We start from the raw sequence: 22255 nt of genomic DNA on the forward strand, positions 1-22255 counted from the left end.
GTATACTATACTATGAAATTTGTTCTGCCTATGCACTGTGGCCCAAGTCGAACCCATATAGAGGCTGAGGCCTGTTTCTGGGCACAAGATGAAATCAACACAAGTTCTTTACTTGCTTCTACTCTTCGGTTTATGAATTTGCATTTCGTCTTAACCTTATAAGTCTTTTGTCATGAGAAGACAACATTATTTATCTTTACAATATAAAGTAATCTTTATGACATAAAAAATATAATTTTTTAAATAAATAAACTAAATTTACACGTGAGACAATCTCACTAAAAATATTTGTGTGAAATTAAAACATCCATAATTTCGTTTATGAAGCTTCAAACTACTACAGAAATTTGGCAGATTCATAAGGTTCCTTGATTTTTATTTTATTTATTTTTAACTCGAGTTTTCTTGGTGTTTTCTATTTAATTGAATTTGAACGGAAATAATTGGGTTTGATGATTGATTTTACCAAAATCTTATAATTCCTTTGCCACCTTAATTTTGTTCTTTTATTTAAGTGTAGTCCTCTCCTCTCATACACACGCGTACGGCTAATATAAATATAAATAGAAAAAGTGGCAATTATTACAAATTATTATTGTATTTGTCTCATGGGAAATTTAACGTGACCAAATTGGATTGGATCCATCCACCAAGTCAGAGCCTTGGAGAATCGAATAGCGCTAGGTACTCTCTTTGCATCAAGATTCACCAGAATGTCACCGAAGCCGTCGGATATCGGAATGGAAGGAGACGACGAAAGGGAAGAAGATTCGGAGGAAGAAAATTCGGAAGGTGAGGAGGGGGAAGAGGAGGAAGATGAGCCTCGCCTCAAGTACCAGCGGATGGGCGGCAGCGTGCCGGCGCTCCTACAAAGCGACGCCGCTTCGTGTATTGCCGTCTCGGAACGAATGATCGCGCTGGGTACTCATGGCGGCTCCGTTCACATTCTTGATTTTCTTGGCAATCAAGTGAGTCTGGTTCTTTGTATTTTGTGTTGTGGTGTTTGTTGATTGGGTCGACTGTATTTTTTTTTTTTATGTTGGGAGATTTTGGGTTCAGAATGATTGAGGATTAGTTTTGGTTTCTTTCCTGCGTTTGGCTTGATGACTGATAATAGTTGTTTCTCCAATGTTGAAATATTCATAAATGTTTGATTGAAAGTTCAAGCACATAATGGATAAAAATGCATAAATTGCTTGTAAAAGTTTAATCTTTTCCATCCTAATAAACTTCTTAAGTATGTAAAATCTCATAGCTTCATAGCATATATTTAGTTTCAGCATATTGAAAAGCATGGCCTACGACCTCGTTCTCACATGTAAATGGCACACATTATATTGGAGTTCTTAAGTAAGAATCCTGTGGTAGTTGATGATATAACTTGGTTGTTTTATTTGACGTAACTCATTTGATTAACGGTAACATGAATAACACGATTTTTTCTCTCCAGGTTAAAGAATTTAATGCTCACACATCTGCTGTAAATGATCTTTGCTTTGACATCGAAGGTGAATACATTGGAAGCTGCTCTGATGATGGTTCTGTTGTAATAAATAGTCTTTTTACTGAGGAGAGAATGAAGTTTGAGTACCATCGCCCTATGAAAGCCATTGCTTTAGACCCAGACTATACAAGAAAATCATCAAGAAGATTTGTTACTGGAGGTTTAGCTGGTAACTTATACTTCAACATGAAGAAATGGATAGGCTATAGAGACCAGGTTTATCTAGGTTCCTGGCATGCTTTATTCACGTGTTCTAAGTTTTTTGAATCTTTCTGAAACTATGGCCGCTCAGTTGAATTATCATCTTTCTCCCAGATTTTGCACTCTGGTGAAGGCCCAATTCATGCAGTGAAATGGAGAACCAGTCTCATTGCTTGGGCTAATGATGCTGGTGTAAAAGTTTATGATGCTTCTAATGATCAGCGTGTAACATTCATCGAAAGACCTCGAGGGAGCCCACGCCCTGAGATTCTGCTGCCTCATTTAGTCTGGCAGGTTTGAATAACATGTGAAATAAATAAGTAGCAATATTCCAGATACTAATGTGTTTCATATTGCATGTTTTATCCTGACACTAGGATGATACTCTGCTGGTCATTGGATGGGGAACATCTGTTAAAATTGCATCGATTAGAACCAACCAAAATAATGGCGCTGAGGGGACATTTAAGCATTTTTCAGTGTCTAGCATGAACCAGGTGGATATTGTGGCATCTTTTCAAACCAGCTATTTCATTTCAGGAATTGCGCCCTTTGGGGATTCTTTGGTAGCTCTAGCATATATCCCTGGGAAAGAAGATGGTGAGAAAGACTTTAGCAGCAGTGTTCCTTCACGCCAGGTATTTACTTCATGGAATGGTAAAGCTATTTTCCTTGAGCATTGCGGGCAGTCAACGACCGCCCCGACAGTGCCTAGGCAGTTGAATTTTTTGATACATAATTATATATAATCATACAATGCAATTACAAATAGTCATCATTCTTTATGTAATGTATTTAATTAAATGATGTTTATGCATAAATAAACTTCAAACAATACAATACAATTTACACAGGTTGCAAATAAATATATAAATGCAAATGAATGAAGTTTAATTAACGTATTAATACTAAAAAAGTAATATCATTACTTTTACCGAAGGCCTAAGTTTAAATTCAAAGTAAACATAACTAATCTTCTAATTCATCTACACATGCACCATAAACTACATTCGTAATCATTCCGTCATCGGACTAAACACTTATATTTACTTTCCTCCTTTTTTCTTTTAGTTCTTCCACCCTTTCTTGCTTTTTATTCCTGCTATTCTCAAGTTAAGCTCTTACTCTTTTTTTGTTAGGACATACTTCAAGTTGTCCTGCAATACCCACATTATGATACTTCATTTGATAAACTTCTTCCTCAATAAGTCTTTTACACAATTTGCATGTGATCTAATATCTTTTTTCTTAGCAATACAACAACACATAATCCAAGCAATATCGCTAAACTTTTACTTCAATTCCACGTCCGGTTGTTTCTCTTCTTCCGCCGTAAAACTTCAACAATTAAATAAGAGGTAAAAAATTAGGACAAAAATTTATTAGAAATATAAGCTAACCTAGTGGGCTGGTGGAGGCGGCCGGCGGTTCAAGGTGGAAGGAGGCGGGGTCGCGGGTGACTGGGCTGGTGGGGCTATTATGTTTTGGAAGAGAGAGTATACCGCCTCTTGCCTGGGCGGCCACCAGTTAGAACACCGATTTGAATGTATTAATGGCTTGTTTTTATGGTCTTAGTGTCTTTGGCTTATAAGTTTTCTATGGTTGTGGTCTTGTGGATATTTCACTTTCTAGGGATGGAGGTTGGTTTTTGTATGAGCAAGTCTTGACCACCTTTACCATAACCATCTGTTAACTTGTCTATGAAAAACTTTGCATGATAACAAAATGATCTTCCCTTTGTTTCTCTGAGAAGTTGAGTAAACCAACTGCTTAAGTGGGTCAATCTTGTAACAATAGGGAAATGCTCAGAGACCAGAAGTGCGAGTTGTCACTCGGACTAATGATGAGCTGGCAACCGATGCACTACCTGTTCTTGGCTTCGAACATTACAAGGCCAAAGATTATTCTCTTGCTCATTCTCCTTTCTCAGGTTTTGCTTGCTTTTATGTGTAATCTCATTTCAGTATGCAAATGATGTTACATCTTGCTACTTCATTCTGTTGTTAGTTGTTGAATGATATCTGTGATGAAGGTGCCATTGTGCTTGTGATTTAGGTAGCAGTTATGCCGGTGGTCAGTGGGCTGCTGGAGATGAACCCTTATACTACATTGTGTCCCCAAAAGATGTTGTGATTGCTAAACCCAGGTCAGTGATACCTTTTCCTCATCTTCCATCAAATACTCTCCTCATATCTTTGTTGTTAATCAGATGGCGTGTTGGAAACATGATAACTTTGCTTTGACGTGCTATTTTATCAAAGCCTACTATTTATTATAGGAATGAATATTGCTTGATCATCTTAGTTTTGCCCCTTTTGTAACAATCACACCTTACTTATTACAATTATGTGTAAATAGAACAATGGATGCAAGGATAACCTAGTAGCAATGTCTTGAAAACTTATGATGGTGTGTAAAATGTTAGCTGGAATGAACTACTTGTATATATGTTAACTCCAAATTGATCATTTTATATGTTTCGAATAGCAAAGCCATGTGGCTGTTACCTCTATCTGGTTGGCTGATCTAACTAGTTGGCTGATCAAGTTTGTATCTTCCCCCAATTTCACTGTACCAGCTTCTAGAAGGCTGTTGCAAGTCTTGCGACTTGGAGTATGAAGTCATGAAACTCTACATGATTTAAATGTGTGGAAAGATCTTAAGTCAATCCAGTTAGGAGTTGATTTCTTTCTGGTCCTTGTTCATCAGCATGATTGATTGTGGTTAATTTTTATGTAGAGATTAAGAAAAAATTATGTGTTGTCATAATATTTTATTTTGAGGCTTGTTATTATCAATATTGCTGCTGCGGCTGTTGTTATACCGTTACTTTTTTTATCTGTTTTTTTTTATTTATTAAATAAAGGGGGTGGGGGAATTTGAACCTACATCCTCTCCCTAAATGGGAGAGGTCGTGCCATCAAGCCAAGAGGCTTTTGGCATGTTTATCTTGTTTTATGCTTTAATATTTCTAGGCATCTGGCATGCAGATAAAATCACTCTCTTCATATTCTACTAAATAAACTGAAAGGAAAAGTTAAGAAGTCCTTATCTCTTGATCATTGTGGTCATATGTTGTTCGCATTCTCTTTGAAGTTAGTCAAAGATTCTGAACTATAAATCTTTAATTGCTTTTTGGCTGTTAGGGATGCAGAGGATCACATAGCATGGCTGGTTCAACACGGATGGCATGAGAAAGCCTTGGAAGCGGTTGAAGCTAGTCAGGGACGGAGTGAGCTTCTTGACGAGGTAGTTTGCTCAAATTTGGACGTGTTAGGTTTTTAAATTGCATCTGTTGTTGCTTGTCATCCACGATCAACCAGTTATTTTAGCTAGTGATGCTACCTACTGTCATTTGCCGCGACTTTTACTTCCTTCGGTCACATACCAATCTTAGGTAATAGAAACCACAGTACTTGTAGAATTTTTCCTTTCCTTGCGCTGAGGTTGGACTGCTAATTTTAAGATTTTTCACCACAGGCCCTTTCAAATTCTTGGTAACGAATTCGATATGTTATTTAATTATTTTAACCATACGATTTTGAAATATGATGAGTGTGAATAAATTACTCAGGTAGCGCACGATGTTAATTTTAACGGTTAACAAATAGACTGGAATTTTACTTTTAAAGACTTTGCAAACCGTCATTGTTTCCGAATAATATTTATCACGACCTTTGTTACATCATAGTAATACTTTATCACAGGTTTTCATAATTGCAATGCACAAAGGTTTAATATACGCGCATAGTAATACTTTGATCCTCATATTCTGACTATCGCAAGAAGTTGTTTTTTGCAGAATAGAAACATTTTATCTGTTGTTTAAGCTGCAGAGCTCTTGCAAATATAGAGTTGTAGATAATAATTTCTAAATGAATTTTGTGCTGCAAGGTACTTGCCGATTTTAAATAATTACCGTTAAGTGTTAAACTCCCAAATAACTAGCCACAATATTATGGTGATGTGGCAGAACACTAGGGATGTACTGTTACAGAGTATACACTCTAATTTCAAATCCATACAGGTGGGATCAGGATATCTTGACCATCTGATTGTGGAACGCAAATATGCCGAAGCGGCTTCATTATGTCCAAAATTATTGCGCGGATCAGCTTCTGCATGGGAAAGGTAAGACAGTAAATACATTCACATGGATACAGACATCTAGTTGAGAAACAATTTCTCAGTCTGTTTCATTAACTGGTGGTGCGGCACTTGATTCAGGTGGGTTTTCCATTTTGCTCATCTCCGTCAACTTCCTGTGCTGGTTCCTTACATTCCGACGGAAAATCCAAGGCTACGTGATACTGCTTATGAGGTGTGGAATTGCAAGTGTTTAACACAGCTCAAATCCCATCTTTTCTGTGTTGTGATTATATCAAATCGGTAACGAGGGCTGAATCTCTCTTATGAACTAGGTTGCTCTTGTTGCTTTGGCGACAAATACCTCATTTCACAAGGATCTCCTATCAACTGTTAAAACTTGGCCACCTGTAATTTATTCTGCTTTGCCCATCATCTCAGCTATTGAACCTCAGCTGAATACGTCTACTATGACTGGTGAACTCAAAGAGGTTAGTTTCAGGATTTTCTGTTTGACACATGCGTCTTCATGCATCTTATGTGGTGCGTACTTTTTCTTGTCAGGCTCTGGCTGAGCTTTATGTCATTGATGGGCAATACGAGAAAGGTTTCAGTCTGTATGCCGATGTAAGTGATTTGCATAGTGATTCAATTTTGGTCAGTCACTACATTCACAACCCTTTTCAAATGGTTGCGATGTGCCATATTGGAGTATGGTTGGAGTTATTATTCCTTCAAATTCACTTGTTTGTTCTTTATTTAACATTAGTTTCTATGTGTTTCAGCTTATGAAGCCATGTGTATTTGATTTTATTGAGAAACATGATTTGCATGATGGCATTCGAGAAAAGGTACTTTTAGCACTATATTGGTGGATTGAGTCGTTATCATAATAACTTGTAGTTGCTCAATGTTAGAATTTTTTATCCCGTTGTTGCCTTTATGGGATCCTGAACTCAGATTCTGTTTCTTTAAATTCCTTTGTTCCACAGTCCTTCCCCAAAAAGACTTTACAAAACTTCTTTCTGTAGTTTTGCTCCACTGTCATAGTCAAATAAATGGCTTTGTGTATTACACCACTTCATGTTATGCTGTAAGAAATATAATTGGAGAACTAAATGTAGATCACATGCCGCGTTACTATGTTAGATCACTATTTTCAAGACAAATATGTAATATCATATCAATGTTGTAAATGGCGGGAGGCGGTGGCGGGCTATCGGTGACCCCCTAACGCCTCGGCTGCTTAGGCGGTTGAATTTTTTTAGCAATTTTCAGGTAATTATAATTATATATAATCATGCAATGTAATTACAAATAGTCATAATTTTTATGTAATATATGTAATTAAATAATGTTAAAGCATAAAGAAGCTTCATACAATATAATACAATCTAAACAAAGTGCAAATAAATATATAAATGCAAACTAACAAGATAATCAAGGTGGTAGCTGATGACGGCAGGCGGTGGGAGGCGGTTCGAGACAGGTGGTGGTTGATTGTGGAGGACACTTGAAACCAACGTAAATACAAAAGAGAGTGATAGTTGTTTTTATTATATATAGGGTTTTTTAAATTGATTGACCTTGACTGATTTTTAAAATTATTTGACCTTGATAGTTGATTGGGATTTTAAAATCATTGACCGCCACTACTCCACCTGCTTGTCCGCCTCGCTCACCGGATGGCCTCGGACCTCCTACAGAGACCGCCTTAGACAAAGGCGGGGCGGTCGAGGGCCGCCTACTGCCTAGGCGGCTGCCTCGACCGCCATTAGAACACTCTGTCATATTCATAATATTTTTTGTAACAATAGGCGGCCCTCGACTGCCATTAGAACACTGTATCATATTCATAATCTTTTTTTTTAACAATAGGCGGCCCTCAACTGCCATTAGAACACTGTATCATATTCATAATCTTTTTTTAACAATTAACGGTTCTATGACTTATTTGTTTCCTTCACGCGGCATTTCAGGTTGCACAACTTATGATGATAGATTGCAAACGCGCAGTTCCATTGTTTATTCAGCAGAGAGATCTCATAAGCCCATCTGATGTTGTTTCACAACTTATGGCTGCAAAGAATAAATGCGATTATCGATACTTTTTGCATCTATATCTGCATTCTCTGTACGTGTCAAATCCACATGCTGGAATGGAGTTCCATGACATGCAGGTTTGTGGAGATTGAACATTCCCAATTTTAGTACTTTATCTTTTGATCTACACGTCAGCAATGTTTTTATCACTTTACTTGTCTTTATTTTCTTGGCCAAGGATAATCAGAAGTGTGCTAAACACAATTAGTCCCAATATGTCAATGCAATGTTTTTATCACTTTACTTGTCTTTATTTTCTTGGCCAAGGATAATCAGAAGTGTGCTAAACACCATTAGTCCCAATATGTCAATTAAACTAGCAAATAACACTTTTCATTGAAGCCATATCTACAATCCCTCGAGTAGTGAAATTTGAGCTGACCCAAATAGAAATGAAACATTGCGAATTGAATCTGATGTGAATTGCTGATAATGTTCTGCAGTTGCTTTTTTCAGAAAAAATGACTCCCTTTGGTACTTTATTTTCCCCATTACCCCTAATTTAGGTGTGATCCATCACATTTGATACTTAAGTATTTGCAGCGAAATCTTCCTATGATTCTTTGTGTTACCTTGTCATCCTCTGCAGCAAGAAGTGATACTACTGTTCTGCTGCTTATCTAGTTATCTTGTACTTTCTTAATGTATTTCAACTATAACTTTGAACTGGTTAACTGGGCCATCTTAGACGTTTTTTTAATGGATGAACATGTTGACACAGATCCCATCATAATATAATATTTAAGAGAATATTTTCGGTAGTCCATGCCAGACACATGACTACCTCTTGCAACTCCTGCACTAAACTGAAAAAGAAGTTGAATTTTCGTTGTCTGGAACCATCACAAGTTTCATCTGTATGCAGTCAGAGAACACATCCACCACCACACCCTTGTGTACCCAACTACCCACCACCATCCGTTTTATGTTTGGCAATGAATACCAAGCTTGGGATTTGCGGACCACCTTCTGCAATGGACAAAAACAGATACTTACCTTTTGCAATGGACAAAAACAGATACTTACACGCTAGTCCAAGCTTCTAGCCACCCAACCAAGAGCCCTAGCCCGTTATTATGTGATCAGTAAGTACACGAACGGGAGATTTAGCAAAACTTAATTAATTTCTTTCCGTAAACTCTGGCAAATATTTACTTATTTTCTGCTTCCAAGTAAGGGTAATTCACTATCATCAGGGAATAAACCGGGTACGAGAGTCGGGAGTCCTGCTTCTAGGAAATTTTCCAATAGGAAAAGAAGCTGTTCAATATGTATTTGATGGGTGTATACTTTGCACTCTGCATGTAGATGACATTTCTTCCATGTTTGGACCGCTTTCAACAGGTTGAGCTCTATGCCGATTACGATCCAAAAATGTTGCTTCCCTTTCTCCGAAATAGTCAGCATTATACACTGGAAAAGGTTCGCTTCATGTGTTAATTGTGTCTAATATTCTATTATCTTGTCGCCGTACGTCCTTGATGGAACCAATCACAGGCATATGAAATTTGTGTTAAAAGAGATCTGTTAAAAGAGCAAGTCTTTATCCTTGGAAGAATGGGAAATGCAAAGCAAGCCTTGGCTGTAATTATAAACAAGTTGGGGGATATAGAAGAGGTGCCCATCTTAATGCTCCATTATCCATCGATTAGTTTCGAAACGACGCTGTGTTAAGATGTATATTTCTTGATTATTTGCAGGCAATAGAATTTGTGAGTATGCAGAATGATGATGAACTCTGGGAAGAACTTATTAAGCAATGTTTGAACAAACCAGAGATGGTAAGTTGCCAACTTATTGCTCTGGTCAAATGAACGTAGACTGCATTTACTTTATTCTAGAAATTCCCCTTTGATTGGTTTCAATTCTTTGACCAACTGGCAGGTAGGGGTACTTTTGGAGCATACTGTTGGTAATCTTGATCCCTTGTATATTGTTAATAGGGTTCCCAATGGTTTGGAGATACCTCGGTAAGAGCATTCCATGGTTTTGGTTTTATTCTTGTAGTGAACATGCATATTTGGTGAGCTTAAGCTCCGGATAACATCTTCTTTTGGCTTTTTTACGTGGAAGAATTGTCACTGTGGTCAAATTTTTATACGAAGATAGTGTATTTTGCTTCATTTCAGTCCGGTGCCACAAGGGTGTGATCTTTTCTCCCTTGCTATGTGTTGTGAGCGTTCTGTTACCGCCAATAGGAGAGCATTCTATTACCGCCAGTAGGATCTGTTTACTCAGTCCTTGTCAGAATTTTTGTATATTGAAACCTGATGGAGTCTTCTACTCTTCGCCTTCTCGAATCACTTCATAGTCAACATATTTACCCAAATTCTTGCATTTTTTTTGGTAGCAGAAGCACCTAGTTATAAACCATCAAAGGCTCCCCCTTTTTCCCTTTCAGAATTTTATTTTACTTATAAAGCTCATATATCTAAATCAAAACATTTCAGGCTGCGCGACCGTCTAGTTAAAATCATCACGGACTATAGAACAGAAACTTCTCTCAGACATGGCTGCAATGATATCCTTAAGGTATCCTTGCCCAAGAGTTCCCTGTATACCCTCTTAAGTGAACTGTTTGATAATAATCATTATGCAAATCATGTAGGCCGATTGTGTTAATTTGTTGATCAAGTACTATAAGGAAGCCAGACGTGCTATATACTTGAGTAACGAAGAAGACGAGTCGCACACTAAAACGGATAAGAACCAGTCCTCGCAGTTTTCTGAGCGATCTCTGAGCTTCAGAAGCATGGAGGTGAAGCCAAAAGTCAGAGGTGGCACTAGATGTTGCATGTGTTTTGATCCATTTTCGATACATAATGTGTCCATATATGTTTTCTACTGCTGTCATGCGTATCACGAGACATGTCTGATGGATTCCATCGATTCACTTAGTGGTAGCAAAAAGAAACCTGCTCCATCACCTACCAAGGATGAGTTACCATTTTATAAGTACGAAAATGATGACGACACTGACGATGAAGAAGATGAAGATGATGATGCCTTGATGCGTTGCATATTGTGTACTACTGCTGCAGGTTGAAATTCTACTTTTGTATTTTTGTGTGTTTGATATGTTACAACCACGATTTGTCTAAACGAGGAAGAGTGTTATATATTGTATGTATTAGATCTTGTCAAAGGTTTTCTGGTTGGTTTGCTTTCAGCCTTCAAAAGTGTAGGTTAATGTAACTGTGGAAATTTTTTGATTCCGAGCCCTTATGTTCAATGTTGAAATCAACGGTTCAAGAATGATTCATCTGGTTGAATGATTGTATTTTCATTCTTTGATGTATTTAAATGAAATAATGATTTTCAGAAAGGTTAATGAGTGAAATTTTATGATTTTGTGTTCAGCTTCACTTAATAAGTTTTTATGATTTTTATATTTCTTGGAAGCTAAATTTAATGTCCAACACTGTTCAAGGAATGTGAAGACGGTGTTTACAAACTTTTAAAATAAATGATTAATTTGTTAAAAAAAATAAATAATCACTTATTTTTAAAGTTTGTAATAATTTATTAATTTTAAAACTTGCAAACATTATTTAAATATCTTGCACGTCAATTGGCTAAGATGCGGTTGTGTGGTGAATCAAGGTGTAAATTTTTGGAATTTATGCTAGATGATTTTGTAGTAATTTTAATTTTTTTTTAGTGTTTCATAAGTTAAGAAGACTTTAAAGAATTACGTTTGGACAAGTTTTTGTAAAAAATTTCGAAAAATAATTTTTTTAAAAAAATTTCAAGTATAATTTTTTATCAAATGATGTGTTTTATTAATTATTATGTTTTTACAATTGGAAGCAATGATGAAAAACTAATCATAGTATTTTTTTTAATTGTAAAAAACGGTTTTATATAATAGTTGTCTAAACACATATTTATTTTTAAACAACATTTTTTATAAAAAAAATTAAATTTATAAAAATGTTTTATAAATACTTGTTCAAATGGAGTAATTTTATGTGCTTAACCATATTATAGAATCCTAATAATCTATTTCTGAAAAAAAATGTGATCTATAAAAATTGTATGCATAAATAAACTCAGTTTCCATCATTTAGCCAAATTCGACTCACACTGTCACGTCCGTGTATTTTTTCTAGAGAATACATGGCAAAATAAATAAATAAATAAAGGGTCCAATGACTGTCCAAACATAAAATAAAACCCAAATTCTGATCATCAAACCTGACGTAAAATGTAAGTGTTGTAAAGAAGTAACGCTCAAATTTATTACTCTATACGAATGTGATGCAATCAAAATTTTACTTCGGATTTGGTCTGGTGAGTGATCTTCAAATCTTCTGAATTTCGGGTTGGATCGGACAAATCAAGTCTGCACAAATAGAAATAGGATTGGGGGACGTCGAATATGTTTTCGACGTGACTCATCCAATACTTAAGTCAGTGCTTAGATTACGTGTAAGGTCCAAAAACTCCACTAGCTTAATCACGTTAAGATAATTAAATCATGTGATTTAATGCATGTTATTTAGTATGCTTAATTGTTATGTTTAATTATGTGATTTATTGTAATGCCTGAGATTTATGTGATGTGTATGATTTTAAAGTTTTCATGTTGGAATTAATTTTGGGTCGCAGGAACGAGTCTAGTCTTGAAACGAGTAAGAAAATATTTTAAATTAAGTTTAAAGGGATGCAGTATATTTTTTTTTATTAAATTAGGAGAGTAAAATTTTTAAAGGATTTTAAAAATAACTAATGGGCCGTGTTAGAGCCCATTAGTCACAAAAAAAATAAGCGTTTAGAATTTTATTCTGAACTCTCATTTGAACGCTCCCTTTTCTTTTCTCAAAAACTCTCTCAAACACTGCGATCTTCAGGCTAGGGTTCTTCCACTTCTCAAGGATCGATCGTTCTGCAGTCGAGGTTAATCCCAATCAAACAATTTAGGCAAGTTTTTATCGTTTTGAAACTCATTCAAGAATATAGCTATTTTAAAGATTCAAACCCTATGTTGAAGATTGATGATGTATGCATATTTCTTGATGATTCATGAGTATGTTGTTTAATTGTGAAACGTGAGGCGTTCCTGATGTTTTCGGTACAAGTTTGATGAGATGTAAGGGCTTAGATGTTTGAAATCCAAACTTTTGGGTTGAGTGTGTTGGGTGTGAATTTTTTATTCAAATTTTTGAATCAATGGATTGATGAATGAATTTTGAAGTGTTATTAGAAGATTCATTTGAGTTTGGTATTGTTTTTCCAAGGTTTATGATGGTTGATAGGTTTTAGAACTCAAAAATCGGAATTTTTGGTGAAAGCTTGATGCAGATTCGTAAAATTCAGAAAAATTTTCCGAAGTGTCCAGACTCTGGAAGGGGGTCCGGGTGCCCTCTGTCCCTAAAAATCGAAATTTTTGTTGTGCACGGGGGTGGGCACGGGGTCCGTGCCCCATCCGGACACGGGTCCGTGCAAGGGTCCGGAATGCGTTTGTCCCAAAAATTTTAACCTTCATTTTAAGGGTCCTAAATTCATGTTCATGTTATTTTAAGATGTCTTAAGTATATTTAGGAGGTTTTACGCCAACATTTCAAGTTTTGAATGTCCGTGACGGACGGAACGACTCACGTGGACCAAATATACTTTGTAATGTAAGTTATGTTTTCAACCTTAACGAAAACTATTTTTCCATGAAAATCATGAAATGTAGGAAGTATTTTATGCATAAAGGGTTCTCACATTGGTTTATGCATGCACGACATTGTTTTATGAAAGTTCATGATTATGGAAGAATGACGATGATATGTATGAAGCATGATATGTTATGATGTATGAAAAATATTTTGATGACTTATGCGTTTTGTGGTGATTACATGGGATATGCACTTCGGGATGAGTTCCGGAGCGGCTATCCAAACATGGATCACGAGATGGTTATACCGGGTATGCACTTCGGGATGAGCTCCGAAGCGGCTATCCAAAAAATGAAAGTTTACGGGCGTAATGCCATATGCTTGTTGATCAACATAAATTTATGAATGGCTCATTATGACGGTTGCCACACTACTCATACTTCATCACCCCAAATATTTTTATGTTATGGCTACATCAAAGTTATGTTTGTTGCATGAAAGTTTAAGTTAATGTTTTCTCTTTTAAAGTTAGAAAATCCTTTTTCTGCATGTTCTTGCTGAGTCTTTCGACTCACTATACTTGAATGGTGCAGGTAACAATAATGTGGATTGTTTTATTGATGATTATGTGGGCGGACATGAAGAAGAGGCAGGGGTCGGTCCAACGGGCAATGCATGAGTGTGAATGCTTTAGAATGGAAGTTGTTTTAAACATTTTTATTTGATGAGAGACAAACAAGTTTTAATTTTTAAGTTATGGCCATGTTTGGCAAATATTTTTAGATGATATTCTATTTTGTGCACTTATTATACGCTCTTATAATAAAGAAGATGATTGACCGGCTAAATCGGTATGATTAAAAATCAACTGGCAAACGCACCAGGTCAAATTATAGATAGTGAATAAAATTCGAATGTCGAACCCACAGGGACTGTATATATATGATTACCAAAATATATTTATTTATACTTAATCTAGACTAATGAATAAAGATGATTCAGATTTTAAAATAAAAATAAAAATTGCAATAAAAATTTAATTAACTAAAACGCAACAGAAAACTTTGGATTAATTCAAATATGAGAAAAGTTCGATCAAGGACTCACGTAGGTACCAGATAATTCATGTAACAAGCAGTCGATCTAAGACATCAGACTTAATCTTAATTCACGGGAATTTTCCTAATTTGTTCGAAAACTATTTCTAGAACAATCAAACCTATTTAAATATTGATGAACTAATCTTTCGTAATTCTAATCAAATTTGAATGCATGAATAATTGTGAAAAATTCAGTTTACACCCAAACCGCATAATGAAACCGAATTCTATTTCTAGTCAATTTTACACTATGTTGAATATCAAAGTGATCGAATTCGAAACCTCCTCTGTCGACTTGGAATCGATTAACAAGCAAGCAAATAACTGGCCAAGAAATTTGCAAGACAAATATAAATTCGATAATCAATAAAATCAAATCAAGTCTAAAAATCTCAAATAAACAAACGAGTTTTATACATAAATTTTCTGGCTCAATCACGTGGCCTTGATCGAAAAAGAAAAACTACTCAATAAATAAATTCACGATCAAACAAGGCTTTAATCATGAAAAGTAAAAATAAAACAAAAGAAAAGAAGAAGAAATCTTCTCCCAAGCCTGGTAGCAGTAGCCGCCTTGCATCTGAAATTCTGAAATCTGGAACCCTTAATCTGATGGTTGAAAGGGTATTTATATGTCCAAATATTAAAAAGATTGTATCCTGCTCGGCCAAGGAATTTTCTAAAAATAAAACTTTGATCGCGCGGCTGAGCCCAAGTCTCACTCGAGCGAGCAGTTTTCTGTTCCGAGGATTTTGATTTCCGTCTCGCTCGCTCGAGCGAGCACAATGCTCGCTCGAGCATGTTTCTACCCAAATTCTGAAATTTTCGCGATGTGCACGGGCCCCGTGTATGTCTTTTTTTTCGCGCGCAGTTCTCTTACAAAAATCATATCTCGAGTTCCAGCCGTCGGATTGACCTGAAACTTTGACAGCAGCTTCAAAACATCTTGAAATTGAATTTGAACGGTGGAGATCGGATTAGAAACTCTAAAATTAAATTTGAATTTTTGACCAAGGCTGCTCCGTAATTAATGCTTCACAAATCTATTTTCCTACAAAATTAACACCCGAGGAGTGAAATACACACACATGTACTAAAACATATAAAAGCACATAAAACAATATAAATGCACACAAAGTAAACATAAAAATATCACGAACTAATGCATACAAAATGTACTTATCAACACCCCCATACTTAACTTTTACTCGCCCTCGAGCAAGACATGCAAAAAACAAAATGCAAACAAAAACATAAGTAAGGACGATTCATAAATGTGCAAAGCCTCCGAGAAGTTTAATCACAAAACCAAAAACACAGACATGCTCTCAACTTTTCATAATATACTTTCGATTTAACGTGAACGTGTGTGTGTGTGAAATGTCATTTCAGTTTCATGCAACTTAGACCAAATTCGTCTCAAATCTGCTTAGCGACCTATGACAAATTAGTGCAAGTTTCACTTTTCAAGTGTCCATTCCCTCCAACGACCTCTAGACAAACCCACCTCCCTTGAGATAATAAATTACACACCTTCGGATTTTGCACCCGGTATTGCTTTAGCCCCAATAATTACCCGCTGACTTAGCTATAACTGGCTAGGATACGAAAAATCATTCTATTTTTTCTTTCTAATCCCCTCGTCTATAGCCCGGATGGAGCATCAATCTCATTTAATCCGCATACTTAGCCTTAAATTTAATCTTTTATAGGATTTTAATCCTTTCAAGGCCCGGATGGAATTGTATATAATTTTTTTTCTAGGTGCGCCCAAGATCATAAGTGTCTTACTAGAGCCTCATCAAAATTCATAGAACACAATTAAGATCCACAAACCACCTATTGCCGTGCAATGACCAAACATACAGAAACTTCATCAAATCTTTCGCTACAATTCACTGGTCTAACATTAGTGCTTAAAAATATTCATGGTTCAACCTACAGTTTCTCATGTCCAGTAAAGAGAAATTTTTTTCAAAAAACCATTTTTTTTCAAATAAACTTCATCATCATTGGCTATTATGACTCATCCAGCTCATGCAAGACAACACAAACAAACAAAAACAAACAATATGAAAACAAACACGAAACATGACAGATGCAACAGAAAAACAAAGATAATAATGCAATAACTAATCTACCCCCCCATACTTATCCAAAGCATTGCCCTCAATGCTCCACAACAATAAACAGAATGCAAGACAAACAAAAACACAATGAAAACAAAAATAACACTCCCCTGGTTTTTGATTCATCCTCTTTCTTCTTGACAGTATCCGCTGGGACGGTATCAGCAGTCTAGATTTATCGGCGGGCACGACAAACTGGCATGGAAAAGAAACAAAAATCAAATAAAAACAAAACAAAAACAAAATAAAAATCAAAAACAAAAACAAAAACACTGGGTTGCTTTCCAGTCAGCGCTAAATTTATAGTCTATAGCCCGACTCTACTCCTCTCTTGAGTGGTGATATTCAAGGTGGTTTATCCACCTTCTTTGAAAAACTCAGATTATTCCTGCACTTGCATGCTACACCATTAAAGACATTGTGCAAGGGACTAATTCCTGCAGGAAATTGCACCTGCAGACATGCACCAACATCATGCATCTCATCAACTAAATAAACAGCAGAGCAAGATTTTAAAATTGGGCTCTCAGTAGCCGACTTTAACATTTTAAATACAACTTGCTCATCGTTCAGTCTCAAAACTAACTCTCCTCTCTCAACATCAATTAACGCCCTACTAGCAGCAAGAAAAGGACGTCCTAAAATCAACGGAACCTCTAAATCCTCCTCCATGTCAAGAATAACAAAATCTACAGGATAAATTAAATTATCTATCTTGACTAGGACATTTTCTACGATCCCTCTCGGATATTTAATAGAACCATCAGCAAATTTGAGAGAGATAGCAGCAAGTTCAATATTTTCTACACCTAATTTGCGAGCAATAGAATAAGGCATTAAATTTATGCTTGACCCAAGATCACACAAAACATTTTCAAAAGATAGACTTCCAATTTTACAGGGTATAGAAAAACTCCCTGGATCTTGAGATTTGGTTGGAAGCTTCTTTTGCAGCACCGCCAAGCATTCCTCGTTCATTGTAACCTGCGTAAGATCATTCAACTTCTTTTTATTTTTCATCAAGTCCTTCAGAAACTTTGCATATCTCGGCATCTGAGCTAATGCATCTGCAAAAGGAATGTTAATATGCAGGTTCTTGAAAATTTCAAGAAACTTTTGAAATTGAGATTCAAACAACAATTGCTTAGCTCTATGGGGAAAAGATCGAGTAGATATATCAACATTCTCATTAACTTCAAATTTCGAAGTCTTACCTTTCTTACCTGCCGTGGAGGAATTTTAAGCACGCACATCCTCCTTGACTTCTGAAATTTTCGGCCCCTCCATAGTTTTCTCTTCTTCTGGTTGCTTCTCAGACTGTTCAGATTGTGATCTCGTCACTACCATAATTGCATTCACGCCTTTGGGATTTGGTTCAGTTTTGCTCGGCAAAACTCCAATAGGACGTGTGGACAATTGGGTTGCAATCTGGCCCATCTGAATTTCCAGCTTCTGCAGCATGCTCTCCTGATTCTGCAAGCGAGCCTCAGTACTCGCCACATACTTCATCATGATCTCCTCAAAACTCGGTTTTTTCTCCTCTTGCTTGGCCTGCCAGTTCTGACTGTAGTTGTTGTTTGAGTTGTATGTCTGCCTTCCTTGATTGCCCATAAAATTCACAGCCTCAACTTCAAACAACTGCTGGTCTTGTTACATATTCCTTTGTGCTTGATTTACCGGCGCTTTTTTCATGAGTGCCACTTGGTGTGTCAGCGCGTCAATCTTAGCATTCAGGGCCATTAAAGCATCGACCTCTAAAACTCCAGCCTTCTTCTCTCTCTTTACATCCGACCACCCAATGTTACTCTCTGCCATGTTGCCAATGATCTCTCAGGCTTCAGCTGGCGTCTTCCTGAATAAGCATACATTAGCAGCAGCATCTAGCATAGAACGCACTGAAGGATCTGCTCCATTATAGAACGTCTGGGTTTGCTGGCTTTGTGTGAGATTATGCTGAGGACACATCCTCAACATCTTTTTAAATCTGGTCCATGCCGCATGTAGAGATTCTCCCTCCTTCTGCTTGAAAGATATAATATCTGAGAACAACTTCGCCATCTTCGTAGGAGGGAAATACTTGTTCAGAAAAATCTGAACAAATTGATCCCATGTAGTAATGGAACCAGCAGGCAGATCATCTAACCACTCCATAGCTTCCCCTTGTAGAGAGAATGGGAATAACCGCAGTCGCACTGCATCAGATGTTACCCCATTCACCTTGAACGTGTCACAGATTGATAGAAATCGCTCCAGATGAGCGTAGGGGTCTTCCAAGTATGTGCCCCCAAATCTAGCTTGCAATTGAATCAGCTGAATAGTAGAGGGTTTCAGCTCAAAATCGTTCGACTCAACAGCGGGGCGAACTATGCTAGATCCATAGCCTTCGGCTGGCGGATGGATAATATCCCAAATAGTACGGTTGTCCGCCATGTCTTCTTCTGATTCAGATTCTGTTTCAAGTACTAGATTAAGATTCTTTCTTGCTTTCCGGATCTTGCTGAGCGTGCGTTCGATCTCCAAATCAAGTGGTAGAAGCTCCTTAGATCGAATGTTATGCATACACAACAAGCTAGTACCTGAAAATCACAAAGAACAGAAGAAAATTCAGAATTTTTAATAAAATAAAATAAAAAGTCTAATATCAAGCGAAATAAAAATTCTGATATCAAAACAGTCCCCGGCAACGGCGCCAAAAACTTGACCGGTTAAATCGGTATGATTAAAAATCAACTGGCAAGCGCACCAGGTCAAATTATAGATAGTGAATAAAATTCGAATGTCGAACCCACAGGGACTGTATATATATGATTACCAAAATATATTTATTTCTACTTAATTTAGACTAATGAATAAAGATGATTCAGATTTTAAAATAAAAATAAAAATTGCAATAAAAATTTAATTAACTAAAACGCAGCAGAAAACTTTGGATTAATTCAAATATGGGAAAAGTTCGATCAAGGACTCACGTAGGTACCAGACAATTCATGTAACAAGCAGTCGATCTAAGACATCAGACTTAATCTTAATTCACGGGAATTTTCCTAATTTGTTCGAAGAACTATTTTTAGAACAATCAAACCTATTCAAATATTGATGAATTAATCTTTCGTAATTCTAATCAAATTTGAATGCATGAATAATTGTGAAAATTCAGTTTACACCCAAACCGCATAATGAAATCGAATTCTATTTCTAGTCAGTTTTACACTATGTTGAATATCAAAGTGATCGAATTCAAAACCTCCTCTGTCGACTTGGAATCGATTAACAAGCAAGCAAATAACTGGCCAAGAAATTTGCAAGACAAATATAAATTCGATAATCAATAAAATCAAATCAAGTCTAAAAATCTCAAATAAACAAACGAGTTTTTTACATAAATTGTCTGGCCCAATCACGTGGCCTTGATCGAAAAAAAAAAACTACTCAATAAATAAATTCATGATCAAACAAGGTTTTAATCATGAAAAGTAAAAATAAAACAAAAGAAAAGAAGAAGAAATCTTCTCCCAAGCCTGGTAGCAGTAGCCGCCTTGCGTCTGAAATTCTGAAATCTGGAACCCTTAATCTTATGGTTGAAAGGGTATTTATATGTCCAAATATTAAAAAGATTGTATCCTGCTCGGCCAAGGAATTTTCTAAAAATAAAACTTTGATCGCGCGGCTCGCTCGAGCGAGCCCAAGTCTCACTCAAGCGAGCAGTTTCTGTTCCGAGGATTTTGATTTTCGTCTCGCTCGCTCGAGCGAGCACAACCTCTCACTCGAGCGAGCATGTTTCTGCCTAAATTATGAAATTTTTGCGATGTGCACGGACCCCGTGTATGTCTTCTTTTTCGCGCGCAGTTTTCTTACAAAAGTCATATCTCGAGTTCCAGCCGTCGGATTGACCTGAAATTTTGACAGCAGCTTCAAAATATCTTGAAATTGAATTTGAACGGTGGAGATCGGATTTGAAACTTTTAAAATTAAATTTGAATTTTTGACCAAGGCTGCTCCGTAATTAATGCTTCACAAATCTATTTTCCTACAAAATTAACACCCGAGAAGTGAAATACACACACATGTACTAAAACACATAAAAGCACATAAAAAAATATAAATGCACATAAAATAAACATAAAAATATCACGAACTAATTCATACAAAATGTACTTATCAATGATGCTTCCGCAAAGTTTTTATTTTTTTACCAAATTTAAGTATGTATGTTTGAGTAACGTTTCGAATGAGAAATTGGAACGTTACATTACGAATGCAAAGAGTAGAGAGTGTTAAAGGGAGCAAGGGAGTAAAAGTGAGCGGGTGTGTTCGTGAAAGTGAATGTGTAAAACCATAAAAAAACACCTTATTTATAAGAGCTCTAAGTTACCTTGTTAAGGTACAATTTTTGTTGGGGTAGAACTCTACCGAAGATAGGAGACCAGTGAGAGTAGGGCTCGGTTGACAGGGCGGCTAGGACTCTTCAGCCACAGACACCTGCATTTTACACCATTCTCCTACCTTAATCTACGGACAAGGTACAAAAAATTTCTCAGGCGTCATTATCCTACCTAGACCACCAACATCATCAAGGTACCATATTTTCAATTTTTCTTATACGGTAGTTTTGTGATATAAGAAGCTATAAATAAAATAAAATCAAGTCATTTTCTTATATCTCACCAATTGGAACGATTTGGATCCATTATTATTGTTGGGTTTTGGAATACAAGCAATCCTGATTTTGATGATAACAAAACTTGTTATTGTGTTTCTAACATATTTACTCTAAGTGTGAAGTTCATAACTCAAGATGGAAGCCAAAACTCAAAGTTAGCAAAACTGAATTTCTGGCGAGTTTTACTATTTTGATGATATCTCATAGATCAGATATGCAAATGATTATCCTCTAAAACAAATGCGGATAAAACTCAATTTGGAACATATTGTATTTCACGTCAGTTGAGCAAAAACGGATGTTATCTTGGTCAAACAGACGCCGCAATACCAAACTGAATCCGATCAGTTTAACAAAAAATATACCATCAATTTACCTCAAGGAGTTTCTGTATTTTGGCCATATCTTGCAGCTCGATTATCCTAATGGAACGATTCACCATGAGTTGTAAAGATAAGACAAATATATACAAATCATATTCGCAAGTCAAAGATTGAATCGGAACCTAAGGAGATTCTAATCTAAGTTGAAGTCACTGGTTCGGAACAGAAATTTTGCTCTGCAAAATTTCTGGCATAGTCTGGTTTATTAAGCATAATTTTCGCATATAAACTCAGAATTGAGTTATTCTTGATTCCATAGAAATATAAGAGAAAGGGCTACAACTTTCATGTTTATGACTTTACCCAAAAATCAACGAAGCAAGAGATGTAGCACTAAACTGATCGTATGCACTCAACTGATTCTGTGCTAAACTGATTTTGAGCAGCTCTAGTATTTCGAGCATAAATTTTGCATATGAACTCCGAATTTATTGATTTTGATGGAGTTGGAAAGCTAAGATCAAGGGCTACAACTTTTGTATC

The 22255-nt window shown here is 36.3% G+C and overlaps 1 protein-coding gene across 1 annotated transcript; it reads left to right on the forward strand.

The window, feature by feature from the left end:
* The first annotated feature begins 567 nt into the window (after positions 1-567).
* On the forward strand, positions 568-11162 carry LOC140880290 (vacuolar protein sorting-associated protein 41 homolog). Its single transcript, XM_073284608.1, has 19 exons — positions 568-968; positions 1451-1720; positions 1820-1999; positions 2083-2343; positions 3503-3635; positions 3761-3851; positions 4852-4954; positions 5733-5836; positions 5933-6026; positions 6127-6282; positions 6356-6418; positions 6577-6642; positions 7771-7971; positions 9239-9316; positions 9392-9511; positions 9595-9675; positions 9779-9864; positions 10345-10426; positions 10503-11162. The coding sequence occupies exons 1-19, from the start codon at positions 714-716 to the stop codon at positions 10938-10940; spliced, it is 2862 nt and encodes a 953-aa protein (XP_073140709.1). The 5' UTR covers positions 568-713; the 3' UTR covers positions 10941-11162.
* Positions 11163-22255: the final 11093 nt, after the last annotated feature.

This window comes from Henckelia pumila, chromosome 2, assembly GCF_033568475.1.
Source record: "Henckelia pumila isolate YLH828 chromosome 2, ASM3356847v2, whole genome shotgun sequence".
Classification (NCBI taxonomy): domain Eukaryota; kingdom Viridiplantae; phylum Streptophyta; class Magnoliopsida; order Lamiales; family Gesneriaceae; genus Henckelia; species Henckelia pumila.

What these genes read in the sequence shown, in the direction of transcription:
- LOC140880290 (XM_073284608.1), top strand. Translation starts at nt 714, where the DNA reads ATGTCACCGAAGCCGTCGGATATCGGAATGGAAGGAGACGACGAAAGG. An exon ending in GTTGTGATTGCTAAACCCAG is followed by an intron (nt 3,852 to 4,851) that starts GTCAGTGATACC and finishes TTTGGCTGTTAG; the next exon opens with GGATGCAGAGGATCACATAG. An exon ending in ATGATGGCATTCGAGAAAAG is followed by an intron (nt 6,643 to 7,770) that starts GTACTTTTAGCA and finishes GCGGCATTTCAG; the next exon opens with GTTGCACAACTTATGATGAT.